Source organism: Bombyx mori, chromosome 11 (genome assembly GCF_030269925.1).
Source record: "Bombyx mori chromosome 11, ASM3026992v2".
Classification (NCBI taxonomy): Eukaryota; Metazoa; Arthropoda; class Insecta; order Lepidoptera; family Bombycidae; genus Bombyx; species Bombyx mori.
Genome location: NC_085117.1, coordinates 11,666,133 through 11,682,078, shown reverse-complemented (window position 1 = coordinate 11,682,078; position 15,946 = coordinate 11,666,133). Strand labels below are relative to the sequence as shown.

At 37.1% G+C, this 15,946-nt stretch overlaps 3 protein-coding genes across 4 annotated transcripts; 1 reads left to right on the top strand and 2 right to left on the bottom strand.

Annotated features, from left to right (window-relative positions):
- Positions 1 to 235: 235 nt before the first annotated feature.
- On the bottom strand, positions 236 to 9,846 carry LOC101743240 (puromycin-sensitive aminopeptidase-like). 2 transcript variants are annotated; one of them, XM_012694925.4, is made up of 12 exons: positions 9,355 to 9,846; positions 8,309 to 9,267; positions 7,606 to 7,795; positions 7,324 to 7,437; positions 5,998 to 6,132; positions 5,503 to 5,595; positions 3,484 to 3,633; positions 2,730 to 3,007; positions 2,400 to 2,619; positions 2,196 to 2,318; positions 1,846 to 2,070; positions 236 to 997 (listed from the first exon to the last, which is right to left on the bottom strand). In XM_012694925.4, exons 1-11 carry the CDS (start codon positions 9,712 to 9,714, stop codon positions 1,858 to 1,860), a joined length of 2,835 nt encoding a protein of 944 aa, XP_012550379.1. In that variant the 5' UTR covers positions 9,715 to 9,846; the 3' UTR covers positions 236 to 997; positions 1,846 to 1,857. The 2 variants fall into 2 exon arrangements, with proteins under 2 accessions (XP_012550379.1, NP_001268818.1); NM_001281889.1 differs by lacking the exon at positions 236 to 997 and having other exon boundaries at positions 1,858 to 2,070; positions 9,355 to 9,795.
- A 146-nt stretch (positions 9,847 to 9,992) lies between these two features.
- Positions 9,993 to 13,472, top strand: LOC119629099 (uncharacterized). Its single transcript, XM_038013807.2, has 7 exons — positions 9,993 to 10,370; positions 10,526 to 10,703; positions 10,786 to 11,017; positions 11,306 to 11,407; positions 11,565 to 11,636; positions 12,161 to 12,430; positions 13,223 to 13,472. Exons 2-7 carry the CDS (start codon positions 10,536 to 10,538, stop codon positions 13,447 to 13,449), a joined length of 1,071 nt encoding a protein of 356 aa, XP_037869735.1. The 5' UTR covers positions 9,993 to 10,370; positions 10,526 to 10,535; the 3' UTR covers positions 13,450 to 13,472.
- On the bottom strand, positions 13,470 to 15,186 carry LOC119629100 (putative nuclease HARBI1). The gene is made up of 2 exons (XM_038013809.2): positions 14,742 to 15,186; positions 13,470 to 14,650 (listed from the first exon to the last, which is right to left on the bottom strand). Exons 1-2 carry the CDS (start codon positions 15,021 to 15,023, stop codon positions 13,889 to 13,891), a joined length of 1,044 nt encoding a protein of 347 aa, XP_037869737.1. The 5' UTR covers positions 15,024 to 15,186; the 3' UTR covers positions 13,470 to 13,888.
- Between the last annotated feature and the right edge of the window lie 760 nt (positions 15,187 to 15,946).

Here is a 15,946-nt window from a genome sequence, read left to right as displayed (position 1 = left end):
GATCTTTTAAGTATATAGATAAAGTTTAAAGTTATTTCACACTGAAAGTGCTCGCCGCGACGCTGCCATTCCGGTGTGACTCGGCCCTTACTGATATCCATGAGAATCTGTGACCATTGGATGAGCCAAATATTTGTTTACATATTAATGCAATAGCAGAAAAAAGGTTTGTGTGTCCTTTTTCCACCTGCATCGTGGAACGTAGAGCGTTGGAGTCATAATAAAAAGCCATATATATTTTGTAGCATATATTTGCAATCACACAGTCTTATAACAAATTCAGCGAAGACAACTAAAACGAGATGCTAATGGTAACTTTCAATTTAATAGTAGATAAACATTAATCACAATTTCGACTACTAAAGTGCGAGTGGGTATGCAATAAATCTACAAAATTCCACATGTAATGTTGGGTAAAAATTTTGGTAGTGTCAATAACATAATTATTTATAAATATTACAAGTACCTATTTTTACATAGAATAAAACAGAAATGCACTCCGCACTATTTGTTAATTCACACAAAATCTTTTTTATAATAACTTTATTTATAAGTTAAGCACATTTACAAAATAGGGTTTGTGTAGGCCTGTGCAGTTTAGTTACATATATGTATGTATATTATAAGTTAATATTAGAATACATTTTAATATTCGTATTAATTATAATGAATACTGGCTTATCTACAAACTTTAACAATTTAAAATAAAATGCAGTTGACATAACACTGACGATGATAGATAATCGATACTATTAATAACAAATCATGTTGTTATAACAAATTCGAAACGATGACGGTAGACTGGACACAGTTTAGTAGACTCCAATCTCTTCACGAGGCAATTATTTAGTTTTTAAATCTTAATATATTTAAAAACCTTTCAATATATTTTTGTCCGAATGTCAAAAATAATAAATTAAGCTAGGTGCTAAATAGAATATTTCCGTTTGAAACAGCATAGGTATCGTTGTAGTTTCAGTCTTGACGTCATCCAGTTCTGGGAATCATATATTGAAATAGTTACGTTAATTAAAATCAATATCAATCACAAAGGAGACTGACACGCCTGAATTAGTTCGACGAGAAATTGGTATTCCATAAGTAATGCAAAGAAAAAATTAACTACTCGTCCCTGACACAGATACCGTCATATCACCTATAAATCACCTAGCCAGAATGCGATGGGCAACATGGAATCACAAGCACGTCTGACCCAATAGTTTCCTAGTAGTATCTTCAATGTGCTTAGTGCCAGTTTTTTAACTTCTCGATCACGTAAAAGTTCTCTTCGTTTGTCGCTAGAGGCGCTGTTCCAACTCCATACACATTTGAATCCTTTACGCGATCGAGAAGTTTTTACTAAGCACACAGTTACCACAAATATTGAGAAAGGGAACCAGGAAGCTATGGGGATGGTTGTGCAAGTCTCTTTTGTAATATTGCAAGTTGACCTTTACACAAAGTAACTTCATTTATTTCAAATTCTGTAAACATTATCTTCTTCCATTAAATTTTTTTCTATAGAAAAGATTCGTAAATTCCTGAAATCATACGAAACAAACTCGGCGGGCTTTCTTGCATGTTTTTGTAATTTTATCACTGCCTAAAAAGGTGTTTTTTTTTCTAATCACTCCAATAGCATCTAGCGAAGAGTAGCGTTTCAGTTTAAAATTATAGACTAATTTATCATGACGAATAATTATCGTTAATATTTATAGGGTGGAACGGTTGTGACTGGTCAGGTGTGTCAGCGTCCGAGAGAAGGTGGCGGCGCACGGTCTCCAGTGCCGGAGCGCTCGGCCCTGGGAGACTCGTGCGTGGTGATTGGAGGGACGGGCTCGTTACCTGCGTGTGCGATCAGTGGTAGGGGTGCAGGTAGGTGGCGGTGGAGGCGAGGTCGCGGCGCAGCCAGGCCGCGTTGAGTCGAACGCTCTCTAATGCCTGCTGAACAGAGCGCTCCGCCCCGGGAGACTCGTGCGTGCTGAAGAACTCTTCAATCTCTTGTGCTGCTGCCTCCGACGCGAAGTTTTCAGTTGTCGATTTCACCAACCGAGCCAACAAGAATCCACCCTGGAATTTCTCCTCGTTTTTACAAGTTTCTTTTTGAATTTATAAGAATATCAAATCTATATCTCTAAATAAAATCCTGTTAGATGGTTTTATTTAGTTATAAAAACAAATACGGCAAAGCAAACCTGATATCTTTCTATGAATTCCTGGAAGTGATCTTTGAAAAACTGCCATGCCAGGTCACGACCGTTTCTGCTTACTGCAACTGACACGATAACGAAAACTGTGTCCTGCGATCTTACTTCATCCTGGAAAATAAACGTGTGTGAGATTGTTTCGAGAAGGCATACGGGTCGAGCGGACCTGGTGAGAGCAGCACGCATACATACCGAGATGGCAAAGTCGAGCACGCGCCTGAGCAGCGCGGGGTCCCGCACGGCGCCCAGGGCCCGCGACACGCGGTCCTTCTCCTCGTGCAGGTCGGCGGCGCGGTACAGTTGCAGGAACCGCTCGAACACGCGCTCGTCGGCGCCGCCCAGCTCCGCGCGGTAGCACGCCGAGCGCAGGTCCGCCGCCAGCGGCCGCTCGCCTGAAATGTGCTTCTCAAACCTGCAACGTGATCCGCGCTTAAATTACTGTGTGCACTCAAAGATGCATACAAGTAATGAAACTTTTATGCAACCGAATATACGGTGCAATTTATTAGAGGGCATACGAACCGAATTTTCGCTTCTTTAATGGTGTCAGGGTCTTCAAAGCTAATCATCTTATTGAGCACCAAGCTTCTGAGCAGAGTGTCGAGGTGACTTTCTTTCTCTTCCGCGTCCCATCCCAATTTCTTGGTTATGTTTGAAAATAGCTTTCGTCCGTAATTTTTCAAGGGTTTGTCGAGAGCAGTTTGAGAAAATAGTGCACTTAGCTTAGACATACAATTGGCGATGGTCGACCACACAGTAAAATTTGTTTCATTGCTGAATGCTTCCATAAGTTTCAAAGACTGCAAAAGATAAATAAATTTTTGCTAAAATTCCATTTATAATTTGAAAACGGTTAAAAGTTGGCAGTTACAAAATTTCAATTCCACTATAATAAAAACAAACAAATTCAGAAGTAGAAGATTATCAATGATAAGTCTGTCTGATGACAAGATTTTCAAGTACTAACAACACTGATACATGTTTTCTTTTTTATATAGCATTAATGATAAGTTATAGATAAGGTATACTCCATTAACGCTAGACAGGTAGTGAGGTAGCGAGTTCTTTGGGCCAATAATAGTATTTAACAAGTTGGTAATATTCACAATTTACTAGTATTTCAAGAGTTTTTTTTTGCATTAGATGGGTGGACGCGCTCACAACCCACCTGATGTTAAGTGGTTACTGGAGCCCATAGACTTCTACAACGTAAATGCGCCACCCACCTTAAGATATAAGTTCTAAGGTGTCAAGTATAGTTAAGAAGTGTGCTTACATCGGCAGTGTGCGTGTGTCCCGCTTGCACGAGTGCGAAGCAGTCGTCCAGTAGTCCGAGGCGGTCGAGCGGCGGCAGAGAGCCATCCCGTATGGCCGGCACCAGCTGCTCCAACAGCTCTGCCGGGTACCGTGTGCGATAGTACCCCACCTTGCAACACACAAGTCACATATACAATAACCCTCAATTAATAATGATTTGAAGCGCATGTTTTTTTAAATTAATATTTAGTTAATTTTGAAATCGGCAAGCATTCGTGTCACGAACAGTTTTGTTTCCTCTTTGTGTGTTTAATCTTTTTATATAATAATATATATTATATAAGATTTCTTCTGTGTGTGCGTGTGTGTGTGTGTGTGTGTGTGTGTTTGTCTGAACTCCCTCTAAACGACTGGACCGATTTAAATGATTTTTGTTTGTATGCGTTTGGGTGACACCCTGAATAGTTTAGATTCAGAAATCAGCCCGGCAGATAGCGCTGCAGTCGATATCTAGTATCTGTATATATTTAAACGTATTTAGGATGTATTGTAGATTAGTCTTTGGTTCCCATAGTACTGAGAATTCTGATTTGAGGCCAGGTGACAGCGTGTGATATTAAAATTTATCCCTGGTGATATAATATTATTTTTTAAGTTTTGAATAATTGTAATTTTGATTAATATTTATTATAATATCTAAAGAGATAAAACGAAATAGATAAATAGCTTAATAAATTCCCCTCTATTTTTCAACCATATTTTTAAGGTATTGCATAGATTTTATCGCGGGCCTTGAGCGCGGCGACCGAATCATGAAATTCCGTAACGAAAAAAACCTTACACCCCCCACTCCACCTACCATGTAGCTCGCGTTCAACACATTCACACGTTGCGCTTGCGTAATGTTTGTGAATAAGCGCGTGGCGTGACGTCACACTGCATGCGCATCATGAAATTATTGTTTTTTTTTTTTTTTGTACCTGTGATTGGATTCTTAGCATAAGCCGACTTCTTGAACTAATTTATACTTTTTTATTTGCATAGATGGGTGAACGAGCTCACGGCCCACCTGATGTTATGTGGTTACTGGAGCCTAGATACATTTACAACTTCTTTTTTTGTTTGTTTTATTGCATAGATGGGTGAACGAGCTCACGGCCCACCTGATATTAAGTGGTTACTGGAGCCCAGATACATTTACAACTTTTTAATGTTTAATATAGCGTGGTCTTGTTTTATTATTGTTTTAATATTAAATTATCATTGTCTAATTATAATTGCATAAGTTGATAAAAAATGCTATGCAATAGCTTTACCGCAGCAGTTCCCGAGTGCCACACTTTTTTTTTGCTTTACTTTCTATACAAGCTGTATTTATCAATTAAAAAACAATTTTTCCCACCTTTCCAACAAACAAATGTGGATGTCAGTTCCAGCGCTATTGAAGTTTACGAATACATATAAATAAAATTGGATTGTCTATTTGTAATATTGTGATAACCGTTTTTTACTACATGCATATGAATATATATGCAGTACATACACCAAAGTAACATTTTTTACAATTATGTTTCTGTCTGTCTATCTGTCTGTTTGTTCCCGCTAATCTCTGGAACGGCTGGACCGATTTTGACGAGACTTTCACTGATAGGTAGCTGATGATATAAGGAGTAACTTAGCAACTTTTTTTAGACTACCTTCGCCCCATGGCTACACCCGCGATACGACAATAACCGCGGGTAACATCACGGGATAGTTATCAATAATAAAGTTTATTGTTTTCGAAGCGAAGCTAGGGCGGGCCGCTAGTTATGCAATAAATTGCTATATTTGAATGAGAAACAATGTTGTTTCATAAACTGTTGGTTTTACTGGCTAATATTTTCTACATAGGCATAAAGTGAAACCAATTTATAATAAAAATAAAACAAAAACAAAAGAAAATACATATTAGGTACATAAAATGATTATAAATTTAAAGTGTATATTGTAGAATTTCAGACACTGGGTAAACCCTAGTTTCAATAATTTTACTTACAGTTCCTGGATTCAATTTAATCCAAGAGTCTTGAGCTACATTTTTCAATACAACTTCCTGTGTTCTCTTTTCTAAAACCATAGACAAAGCTACCTGAAAAATGAGTAGACGTAGTAGTAGTAGTAGTAGTAGTAGTAGTAGTAGTAGACGAGAGTAGACATGGATAAATAATCTAAAATTTTTATAAATGCATATTCATGTATCATGCTATGAGATATCAGTGCACCTGATCTCCTTTCACGCAGAGAGACGACGAGAATAATCATTGAATTGAATTTTCATAGGAAATGTTATTTTCAAATCTTGATTAAAAAGGGTTTAATAATATCTGAGACTAACGATAAACGAAGAAAATACTAGGTCAATGTCAATTGATTATCATACATCTGTATTTGATATGCGGTCGATAACTTGCGCAAGATAAGTCACATTTAAATGATACTTCCATATTATCTGAATGACCTTGCGGCGATCAATCGATTCGGAATTACTTACCTTTGAAGGTTGTTCTTGCGTTGATATGGATATTGGAACCATCCAAAGAGTGTCATCTGCTTGACTACCATCCGCACAGAATTTGCGTTGAGTTAATGTTAATACTCGATTGGAGCCCCGCTGTTCTGACTGAACCTAAAAATTTATTCAATTATTTAATCTAATGCAGGGCTGTCCAAACTACTATTTATATCCAAAAATATTTTCTAATTAAAACATGTCACATGAAAACAAGCCACGAGCAGTTGTCTGAACAGCCCTGTTCTTATGTATAAAATGGATGTTTCATTGCTTTATGAGGCGTTCATAGATAGTTTAATCAAAACTTAGTTGGTAGTTGTTATTGGCACTCTGTATTCTCTTGTCAAAGATGAAATAAAATCCGAGCACCTAATGATCCTCAAACATATTTTACGTTAATGAAATATGTGCTCCTTCTAAAATAATGTATATGAATGTTTTCCTATATCATACTATGACACATGTAAATGAAACAAAGCAATCTTATCATGCTGTACTTAATTGAGGTCAAATAGTTATGGCAATATAAATTTGTTATATTACTTGTAGATTTTATCTCCAAAAAGCCTTTGTGTAACGAATTAAAACATGTAATGTCTGATATTGTAGCTTTATTATATCTATTTGCAGAAAACACAACTACATATGGCCATGATTTTTTTATCTTACTCATATGGATAGATGTTATATAATTTATATAGCAAATTTATGAAAAATAATTTATTTCCTTTTAAGTATCTTTTTACGTTCTCAATTATTATTGCTTTTTGTTTGATGGCTTTATATGTGCTTACCACCAATCTGGTTTTAAGTGGTTATCAGAGCCCTTAAACAAAGCAACATAAATGTCCCCACCAGCTCTAAATACAAGGAAAGTGTCCCTACAATTATTTAAATGATCATTACATCCCTCGAACCCATAAAATTATGACTGTTTTACAAGGACGCCGTCATTCGGGAATTTCCTGGGGGAAGTCCGGTCCTATCATCAGGACGGTGTGGTGTAGGTCGATGGGGCTTAGTCGGTAGTCGGTTCTACGGGGCGGGTGCCACGCGCGCCTTTCTCAAGGCGTAGTCTCCTGGGAGGAATCAGAGAAGAAGGACTTTGGTCTTCCTCTTCTTCTCACAAGACACCAGGTTTACACTGGTCTGTTACCCCCTTCGAACGGGTAAATATAAACGGATTCGCCAATGTTAAAAAAAAGGTAAATTCTAGTCTCCTATTACAACACCCATTTAAGCGACAGTGATACTATCTAAATGGACACTACACAGTTGCAAAAAATCTCCCTTGTTTTTATTTACCTCAACCATCGGGAAACCCATCTGTTTGGTCCATGTAGACATAACAGCTCCGACAGGCTTTTTAGACGCCTCTTCCAGTGCTGCCCACAAATCTTCAGTGAAAGTGTTCTTGTACTGAATTATAAAATAAAATAAATATTCATAAATTGTATTAAACAAATGTGGATTTTGGTGTGGAAATATCCAAGGACAAAAACTGTTTATAAATGCATACAAGATAGTTCAAAATTGAACTTAATTATTTTAACAGTCTAATGTTTTCATATTAATGTGATTTATTACCTGATGACGAGTTAGGTAGATATTCATGCCCTTACGAAAATCTTCATCGCCAATATATCTATGTAACATACGTATTACAGATGCCCCCTTATTGTACGATATGTCATCAAATATTTCATCAATTTCTGATGGATGGCCAACAGGAACCTCAATTGGGTGTGAATTTTTTAAGCAATCCAATTCCAATGCTCTGGAGATCATATTTAACATTCAATTTTACAAAATATATTCATGCCTATGTTATTTAAATTCACGATGTTATGTTTTCCTTAATGGAACATTGAAAATAAAAATGTTTTAATACAATGACTTCAAGTTTCTTTTTAAGGTATCTAATTAGAATATATCGAAGGTGATGGTAGATGATTCACTTTTAATTCTAGACAGTCTCACTGTTTTATATGACTCTTTAACTTCATTAGACATTAAAACTATTCAGAATCACACAATCACATAGAAAAGTAAATTTAACAACACAATCTAACATGGTTTCTGTTTACACAAGTGTGAGGTGAGAGCATATCAAATTGAAAAAAATAATTTTTGACACTTAAAATCTTAGTTGTACTGGCAAAGCTCCAAATGTTGGAAATTGCACTATCATTCTCAAAATTATTTAAGTATTTACTAAAATTAGTGTGAATGACTTCTTAAAGTCACCTCGAAAATAGGATCTGTTATTTATTTATAACATGAGATTTACCTAATGTAGTTTTCAGTCACAAACTGAGTCCAAATATCATATTCTGGGAAAAGATGATTTACACAAAGAAATTCCACAAAAGATGCATATCCTTCATTCAGCCAGAGATGTGTCCACCATTCCATTGTTACAAGATTGCCAAACCATTGATGTGCCAGTTCATGTCCTACAACTAAAGCTATCCATTGTCTTCTAACAGCAGAAGTATGTTCTTCATCTACCAAGAGACAGGTCTCCCTATATGTTACTAATCCCCAATTCTCCATAGCTCCTGCTGAAAAGTCTGCTATAGCAATCAGGTCTATTTTGGGCAAGGGGTATGCAATATCAAAGTAATCTTTATAATAAGGCAAAACTCGTGCAGCCACTTCAAGTGCAAACAACCCCTGTTTACTTTTGCCTACAGGAGTATAAACCCTTACTAGAATTCCATCATTAGATTTCTTTTCCACATAATCATATTCACCAACAACAACAGCCACTAAATATGTTGACATTATTGGTGTTGTGTCAAATTGTATGATCCTTGTATTGTCTGCAATCTTTTCTTGTTTTACAGGCATATTAGACAAAGCAACACGATCAGCCGGAACTTGTAAGGTTATATCAAAAGTAGCTTTAATTGCAGGTTCATCCCAGCAAGGGAAACATCGTCGTGCATCTGTCGCTTCAAATTGGGTGACAGCCGCATATCGTTCTTCTCCATTGGGAGCAATGTATTTACTGCGGTACAAGCCTTTCATTTTGTCATTTATTTCACCTGTAAACTCAGAATAAAGCGTCGCTTCGCCTTCTAGTAAAGATTCTGAGAAATAAATACTTGCTGTTTCATCAGTTGTACTCAATTCTACTGACGATGGAATTATCGCTGAATTAGAGCCATCGTTATACTGAAGTTTCACATTTTTCAAATCCAAGTCTAAGCTATTCAATACTATCACATTCGTTGGATTAACAATCTGGAAAAAAATATATATTTAAGGTAGCTATTTAAGTACCATTCAAAATTGCGAACAATAGCAATAGTAATCACGACATCGACTTACCGATACTTTCACCGCAGTTTTTCCCTTGAAAGTAAATTTTTCCAGATTTGGAATCAATTCCAATGCATAATGCTTAGGAATCACATTATTAGGAAGTCGTTGAAACGGCTTGTTCTCTGGCATTGTCACTTTTTCTTTCGAGATCGCCAATGTAGGACGCGCTGTATAAATGTACCGTAATGACCGAGTGACAGAGTGAACTCGTGCAGCAACGGCACCACTGACACGTGCCCCCCTCACAAACTTCGTTCCCCGCACTGAATTACAATTTGTGCTACGTAACAGTAATGTGTTAGGAATTTTGTTAATTTTAAGAGTAAAATTTTTGGATTGGTTTATAACTCGAGAAAGTAACGTCATGAAAACGACTAAATCTACTTTAACTAGTAATATTTGCGTTTCTAATCAATTATTGGGATCTGAAATTCTAGTGGAAAGCCAACAATCAAAATTCAACAAAATAGTCACAAGTAGGTACTCTGTGGCTGTGGAAAAGACGTCATATGCCCGTATCTTTAGACGTTTCGTAAAATAGTCCTCCACTCTAAACTCATCCGATGATGCTCGAATATTCCTCCCAAACTTACTCGAGTTTGGTATTTTTAGTCGACCATTACAATATTCCTCAACTGTCCTCGAGTGAGGTAGAAAGGTGCTATTGCGTCACCACGACAACATCAGTTTGAGGAAAATTTGATCAAGCTAGCATCAAACCTACAGAGTTCTGTAGTTTATGGTCATTGTTTAATGTCAAAGTCAAGCTACCACTGTCTGTTTGACACTAGACGCACCGAACTTGTTTGATGTTTTAGTTGAGAGACTCATAAATACGTGCGCGTGCGGTGAAATAGAAGGTTTTCGTTTTTCTAACCCATGATTAATAATTTAGATTTCGGTTTTTGAATAATAGCTCCTCCAGGAACCCGGCTTTGTATTTTTATTCGCTGTTTCTTTGTTGAATTTGATTGCATCGTCTTTTTGAAGTGCTTTTCCACAACCACCGGTTTATTATTCAGGTAAGTTATGATTGTGGTGTTTTATTTATCAAATAGTTAACTTTAAGTTAACTCAAATGTTTAAATATTTTTGTCCTTTATTACTCACTGCCTAAGCAAAGTTTTTTATAGATTTTACGTGAAATTACGATGCAGTAAATTATTTGTCGTTTCAGTTTTTCTATAATGACGTCCAGGCAAGTATTTAGCGAAAGCGAGAAGACTTGCCTACAAGAATTAATTTTAAAATATAATCTGCACAAAACTGCGACCATGACAGCTAGTCAAAACACAAAAAAACTTTTGTGGGTACATTTAACAGAAGAATTCAATTCAATTGAATCAAATGCAAAGGTATATATTTTTTTATATTACTTGTATCTGATTTTTACTTGTCTATATATACCATGCTATTCTTATTTATCATTTGTTTTAGCGAAGTGAGGCCCAGCTCAAGAAGTGCTGGGATAATTTAAAAACACGGAGGAAGCACTTTTTGACTAATGAAAAGCGTCAGAGAATGAAGACTGGTGGCGGACAGTATATTCCAAATGAGCCACAGCCTGGTAGCAGCAATGAGACCCTTATTTTTGCTGAGGTTCTACTGGATCAGACTGATGTGGAACTCAGGGGTGTCATTGACAGTGATACCATTTACAGTTCTGAAGGTAAGTGAATCTTAAAAATTTGAGATAAGCGCTTCAATCTCACATGCTCTCTCACAAAAAACAGTAAGAACGTGGTGGCATGGAGGGTCTTTTGATTATTGTTATATATCTATATGAGTTGAACTACATGTATTACTGTGCTAAAAACTAGATAAATAACATGCGCGACAATACCTGATAAGATTTTCACTCAAGAAACCATTTTAATAATCATAATGAATATACCACATTCTGATTAAGAACTAAAATTCTTTCTTTCCTCTACTCCTTTTATTGTTTTATTTCTAGATATTGCAATGGAGCTTGAATCATCAGTTCCAGCAGCAGCGCAACCACAACAGAATGATGAAGTTCTGAGTGTAAGCTGTGCAAGATCATCAGCTGAAGAATGTATGTATATTTTTAGTCTTACTTTTCTCTCACATTTATAGCCCATCTTTTTGCCTGTTTTTCTTAATTATCTATATTAATTAGTTAGGGTAAAGCAGTTTGATGAAAATCAAAATATTGGCACAGTTGGAAAATTAAAATGCATATCTTTTTACAGACCAAAGTGTGAACACTCATATGCATCTTATGGGGTCCCATCTTACAGTTTGTGGTGGAGCTTCATCACAAGGTAAATATTCTTTAAATAAAGTTTATAATATAAATTATCTAAATGAGCGCAGGTTTCTTAAAACACATTTGTACAAATAAATATTTCTATTGATTATAATGAAACAGTAACCATGTGATGACAAAATACTTTATGAACCCAACATGTGCAAGAGCTAATAAAAAAACCTTGATACAATTTTTTATAATTGATAGCTATTCAAATTTTTAACAAAAAGTAGGTAATGTAATTAGGGTTTCTTTATGCATACTTAGAAACATAAAACGCCTTCTTTGTTACAAAATGGTAACCTTTTTTTTGCTTCTCTGGGTAGATAAAAAAAGAAATGCACAAAGTACATCCATGCACATGGTGGATATATAATTGCTTTCATATGTTTGAATGCAGTGAGGTTTTCCAAACAATTCTGATTGATCTTTGTTGTTTGCATACCTTACAAATCATTGATTGAGCTAGAGCACAAGTTCATTACTTAATAATAAACGCAAGTAATGTGTAGAACTATTGATCTTGTATTTTTTCAGGAAATGTTGCAGGCACCACGCCTATGCATTACAGTCTATCATGTCGTGACACCCCACAACGTTGTGATACTCCACCACGTCGTGACACTCCACCAAGTCGTGACACTCCACCCAGTCGTGACACTCCACCAAGTCGTGACACTCCACCAAGTCGTGACACTCCACCACGTCGAGACACTCCACCACGTCGTGACACTCCACCACGTCGTGACACTCCACCGCGTCGTTCTGGGTCCCGGCAGACTGACTGTGGTGCAGCCTCCTTAGGAGGTAAGTTAAAAATGTAAAAAAAAATTCAATTCGAAAATGTCAGAACAACCTTGAGAGTGTATAAAAACAAAAATACAAATTTTGTTGTTGGCCTACATTTGATGCAGATATCACATACCCGATCCTGTGGACTGAATGGTAAACAGTCGACGTTGCCTTAAGCACGTCATTACGAATCCTCCCGACCCATTAACGGTTCTTTTAGGCACCACAAGCACCGGTCATTGTCCTTGCTGAACCCGTCGCTTGCGACGAAGGTCTCGACGATCGAATTAACCCATAGACAGCCCACTGAGTTTCTCGCTGGATCTTCTCAGTGAGTCGCATTTCCGATCCGGTTGTAGATTCTGCGAAGATCTTGCTAGGGCCAGTGTTAGCAACACACCCGGCTTGAGCACCATGAGCTCACCTACACTTCAAGGAGAAGCCTCTCAAGGCTATCAACGTAGGTAGGAAGAAAAAAAAAGATATCAGTGAACAAACATAAAAAAAAATACATAAAAGTTGTGTCACAAATAATGCAATTTGTAAATCTAATCTAAATATATCAATATCTTTTTATAACTTCACTTTAATTGTATTGAATCAGATGAATTGACTATCACATTTTACTCAGTCTAATTAATAATTCGACTATAGTAGCTCAATCCAATTGTGGGATTTGAAACCACCCATTAATACCTTAATTACCACTAAAGCTATCATCACTTCAAAATCATAAATATACATTATGTAGATTACTAAAATGTTACAAATATAGATGTATAACAATTGCATTTTATTTAATTACAGGAGGGAATGTGCGCACCAGGGTAATTCAGGAGGAATTTAATTTTAGAAAAGAATCTTATGAAAAGAAAGAGAGAAGAGAAGACGAACTCTTTCAATTCCAAAAAAAGGAAAGAGAGTGGATGATGAAGGCAGCCGAAGAAGTATATCTAAAAGCGAAGGCTGAGAGGGAAGCTGCAGAGGATATTAAAAAATATAATCAGGCTAAAAGAGATTGTAGTGAAAAATAATTTAAATAAATAACTCATAATCACATTGACTTTATTTATTAGATAGTAAGCAAAATATGACTCTTATGTAGATAAATAAAATAAGGAGTTTCAAAAGTCTAACCTCGTACTATTTACTTTTTTGGTAAAAAAATTATCAAAATTAACAAAATCAAATTTAATCATACATCTTCAAAATAATTAATACTATCTGCATTACAATAACGGTGCTCACTGCTCGGTTCCAACTTATATACCCATATTAGCCGGACAACTGATAACTGTTAGGGTAAACATGTTCTTGAGTCGAAACTGTGAAGTGGTGGAGTGATGATCTGTGCAGGGTGGCTGGCAAGAGCTGGATGAGGGAAGCCGAGGATTGTGCTCAGTGGCGAGCAATTGGAGAGGCCTATGTCCAGCAGTGGACTGCTGTAGGTTGATGATACCCATATGAGAATTTTTAACTGAAATGCCTAGAAATAAAAGCCGATCTTATAATACTCCCTCTGGAAGAGTCCTGAGTATTAGGTACTGGGACATTTTCTAGCTCAATTTCAGGGTTCAGCTCAGGTTCATTGGTCATTAAACAAATGTTGTGTAGGACAGCACAAGAGACTATAATATTACATGTGTTTGGTGTACTGTTTTGTAATTTTCTACACAAACAAGCAAAGCGTCTCTTTAATACACCATTTACACGTTCTATAATGTTTCTCGTTAATAGATGTGCTCGATTGTATCTGTGTTCTGGGTCTGTTTGAGGATTGAGTACAGGAGTGTACATAAAGCCAGTCTGTGCATAACCACTGTCTCCGACAAGAATGCCAACTAAATCGCCTTCTTCAAATCTCAAACAGCATCTGCTGTTGTTAAATATGCGCGAATCATGCACAGATCCAGGCCATCGCACAACAATGTCGTATATTTCCATTTGCGGTCCACATATTATTTGGACATTGATAGAAAACCAGCCTTTTCTATTACGAAAGATTTCTCCCCTTGCTCTGGATGGATTTTTTATTGGAATGTGTGTGCAATCAATACATCCAATTACACCTGGAAACCCTGCAATTCGGTAGAATTTTCTTTTAGTTTCAACCCTTTCATTTAATGCAGGGAATTTAATAAATTGCCTGGATTTCAAAGCCAATCTCTTAGAAATGTTTGCTACCGTTTTTGATACTACGGATTGAGAAATTTTGTGCAAGTCGCCACAAACAATCTGAAAAATAACCATACCACATGAAACCAAATGAAAGTTATAAATTATAAATATTCTATTATGTAGACACAAAAGCACATTATGCACGAACCTGAAAATTGCCTGTTGCGTAAAATCTCAAAGCAATTAGCACTCGTAATATGGGCGTTAAAGGTAGTCCACGATCGTTTTCATTAATGTTGTTAGTCAACAAAGGCAGCAAAATATGCACAACCGAATCTTTGTTAAGCCGGTAACGTTTTCGGAATTCGTCGTCATCGTAAACTTCCAACGGGTTATCTGCATCTCTCAAATACCTTCGCGACGGATAATTATACACTCTGCTATCAAAAATATAGTTAATAAATTCTTCAAAACTGCTCTCAGAAGTCATCTTGTATTAAACGCTGTTTTGAGGAACGTTCAAGGTACGTCGCGACGTACCTTAACTTGACAGTTCGGTCACTTCACTCCGGTTAGGAAATTTTTCCAAGGACGTTTGAGTGGAGTTTATTTTTACGACTAATCATACCAAAACGCGTGTTGGAGGTTGAGTCGAGTCGAGTTAGGCTCGTGTGAACGACTAAAGATACGGGTGATAGAGTCTATTTAAGTTAGAGAAAAAAAATACAATTTAAAGGGTCCAATAAAATGACTTTATTGCTTGAATGCGAAAAGCGAACTGTGTGAATTGTTAATTTTGTGTTTCTTCAATTCTTTATCATCTGCGAAGGTCTACATGTGAGAAAAGTCGCTGGGCCAGGCCTCTCAAATTTCTCACCGCCGGATCAGCCTCCTGCCAGTGTTAGGCAAATTATACCAGCGACTATTACGCAAACGCTTCTGGGACTTCATCAACTCGAAAAGCATCCTGATCGACGAACAGCTAGGATTCCGCGCGAAACACTCGTGCATTCAGCAAGTGCACCGCCTCACAGAGCACAACTTAGCAGTGCTAAATAGGAGCAGACCAGTCCCCATGGGAGCCCTCTTCTTCAATATCGCGAAGGTGTTCCACAAAGTCTGGTACGGTTTAATTTACAAACTGTATAACATGAGCGTGCCAGACAGCCTCGTGCTCATCATACGAGACTTCTTATCGAACCGTTCGCTTCGGACGGAAACGAATCTAAACGAACGAATTGAAGGAACTCGCTTTCTACCGCGACATAGCTCGGCCGGAGTCCCGCAAGGCTCCGTTTTCTTCCATCTAATTTTAACTTATTTATTAACGACATACGCCGGTCACCGGCGATCCAGTTAGTCGTTTTCGCAGATGGTATGGCTATCTACTACTCGAGTAGTGAGCTGTCGTTC

Excerpts from the sequence above, each read along its gene's own strand:
- LOC119629099 (XM_038013807.2), top strand. The coding sequence starts at position 10,536 with ATGACGTCCAGGCAAGTATTTAGCGAAAGCGAGAAGACTTGCCTACAA. Across the intron at positions 10,704-10,785 it reads CAATTGAATCAAATGCAAAG|CGAAGTGAGGCCCAGCTCAA; the intron begins GTATATATTTTT and ends CATTTGTTTTAG. Across the intron at positions 11,408-11,564 it reads AAGATCATCAGCTGAAGAAT|ACCAAAGTGTGAACACTCAT; the intron begins GTATGTATATTT and ends ATCTTTTTACAG.
- LOC101743240 (XM_012694925.4), bottom strand. The coding sequence starts at position 9,714 with ATGACGTTACTTTCTCGAGTTATAAACCAATCCAAAAATTTTACTCTT. Across the intron at positions 9,268-9,354 it reads AAACTGCGGTGAAAGTATCG|ATTGTTAATCCAACGAATGT; the intron begins GTAAGTCGATGT and ends ATTTTTTTCCAG. Across the intron at positions 5,596-5,997 it reads CGCAAGAACAACCTTCAAAG|GTAGCTTTGTCTATGGTTTT; the intron begins GTAAGTAATTCC and ends CTCATTTTTCAG.
- LOC119629100 (XM_038013809.2), bottom strand. The coding sequence starts at position 15,023 with ATGACTTCTGAGAGCAGTTTTGAAGAATTTATTAACTATATTTTTGAT. Across the intron at positions 14,651-14,741 it reads ACGCAACAGGCAATTTTCAG|ATTGTTTGTGGCGACTTGCA; the intron begins GTTCGTGCATAA and ends GTTATTTTTCAG.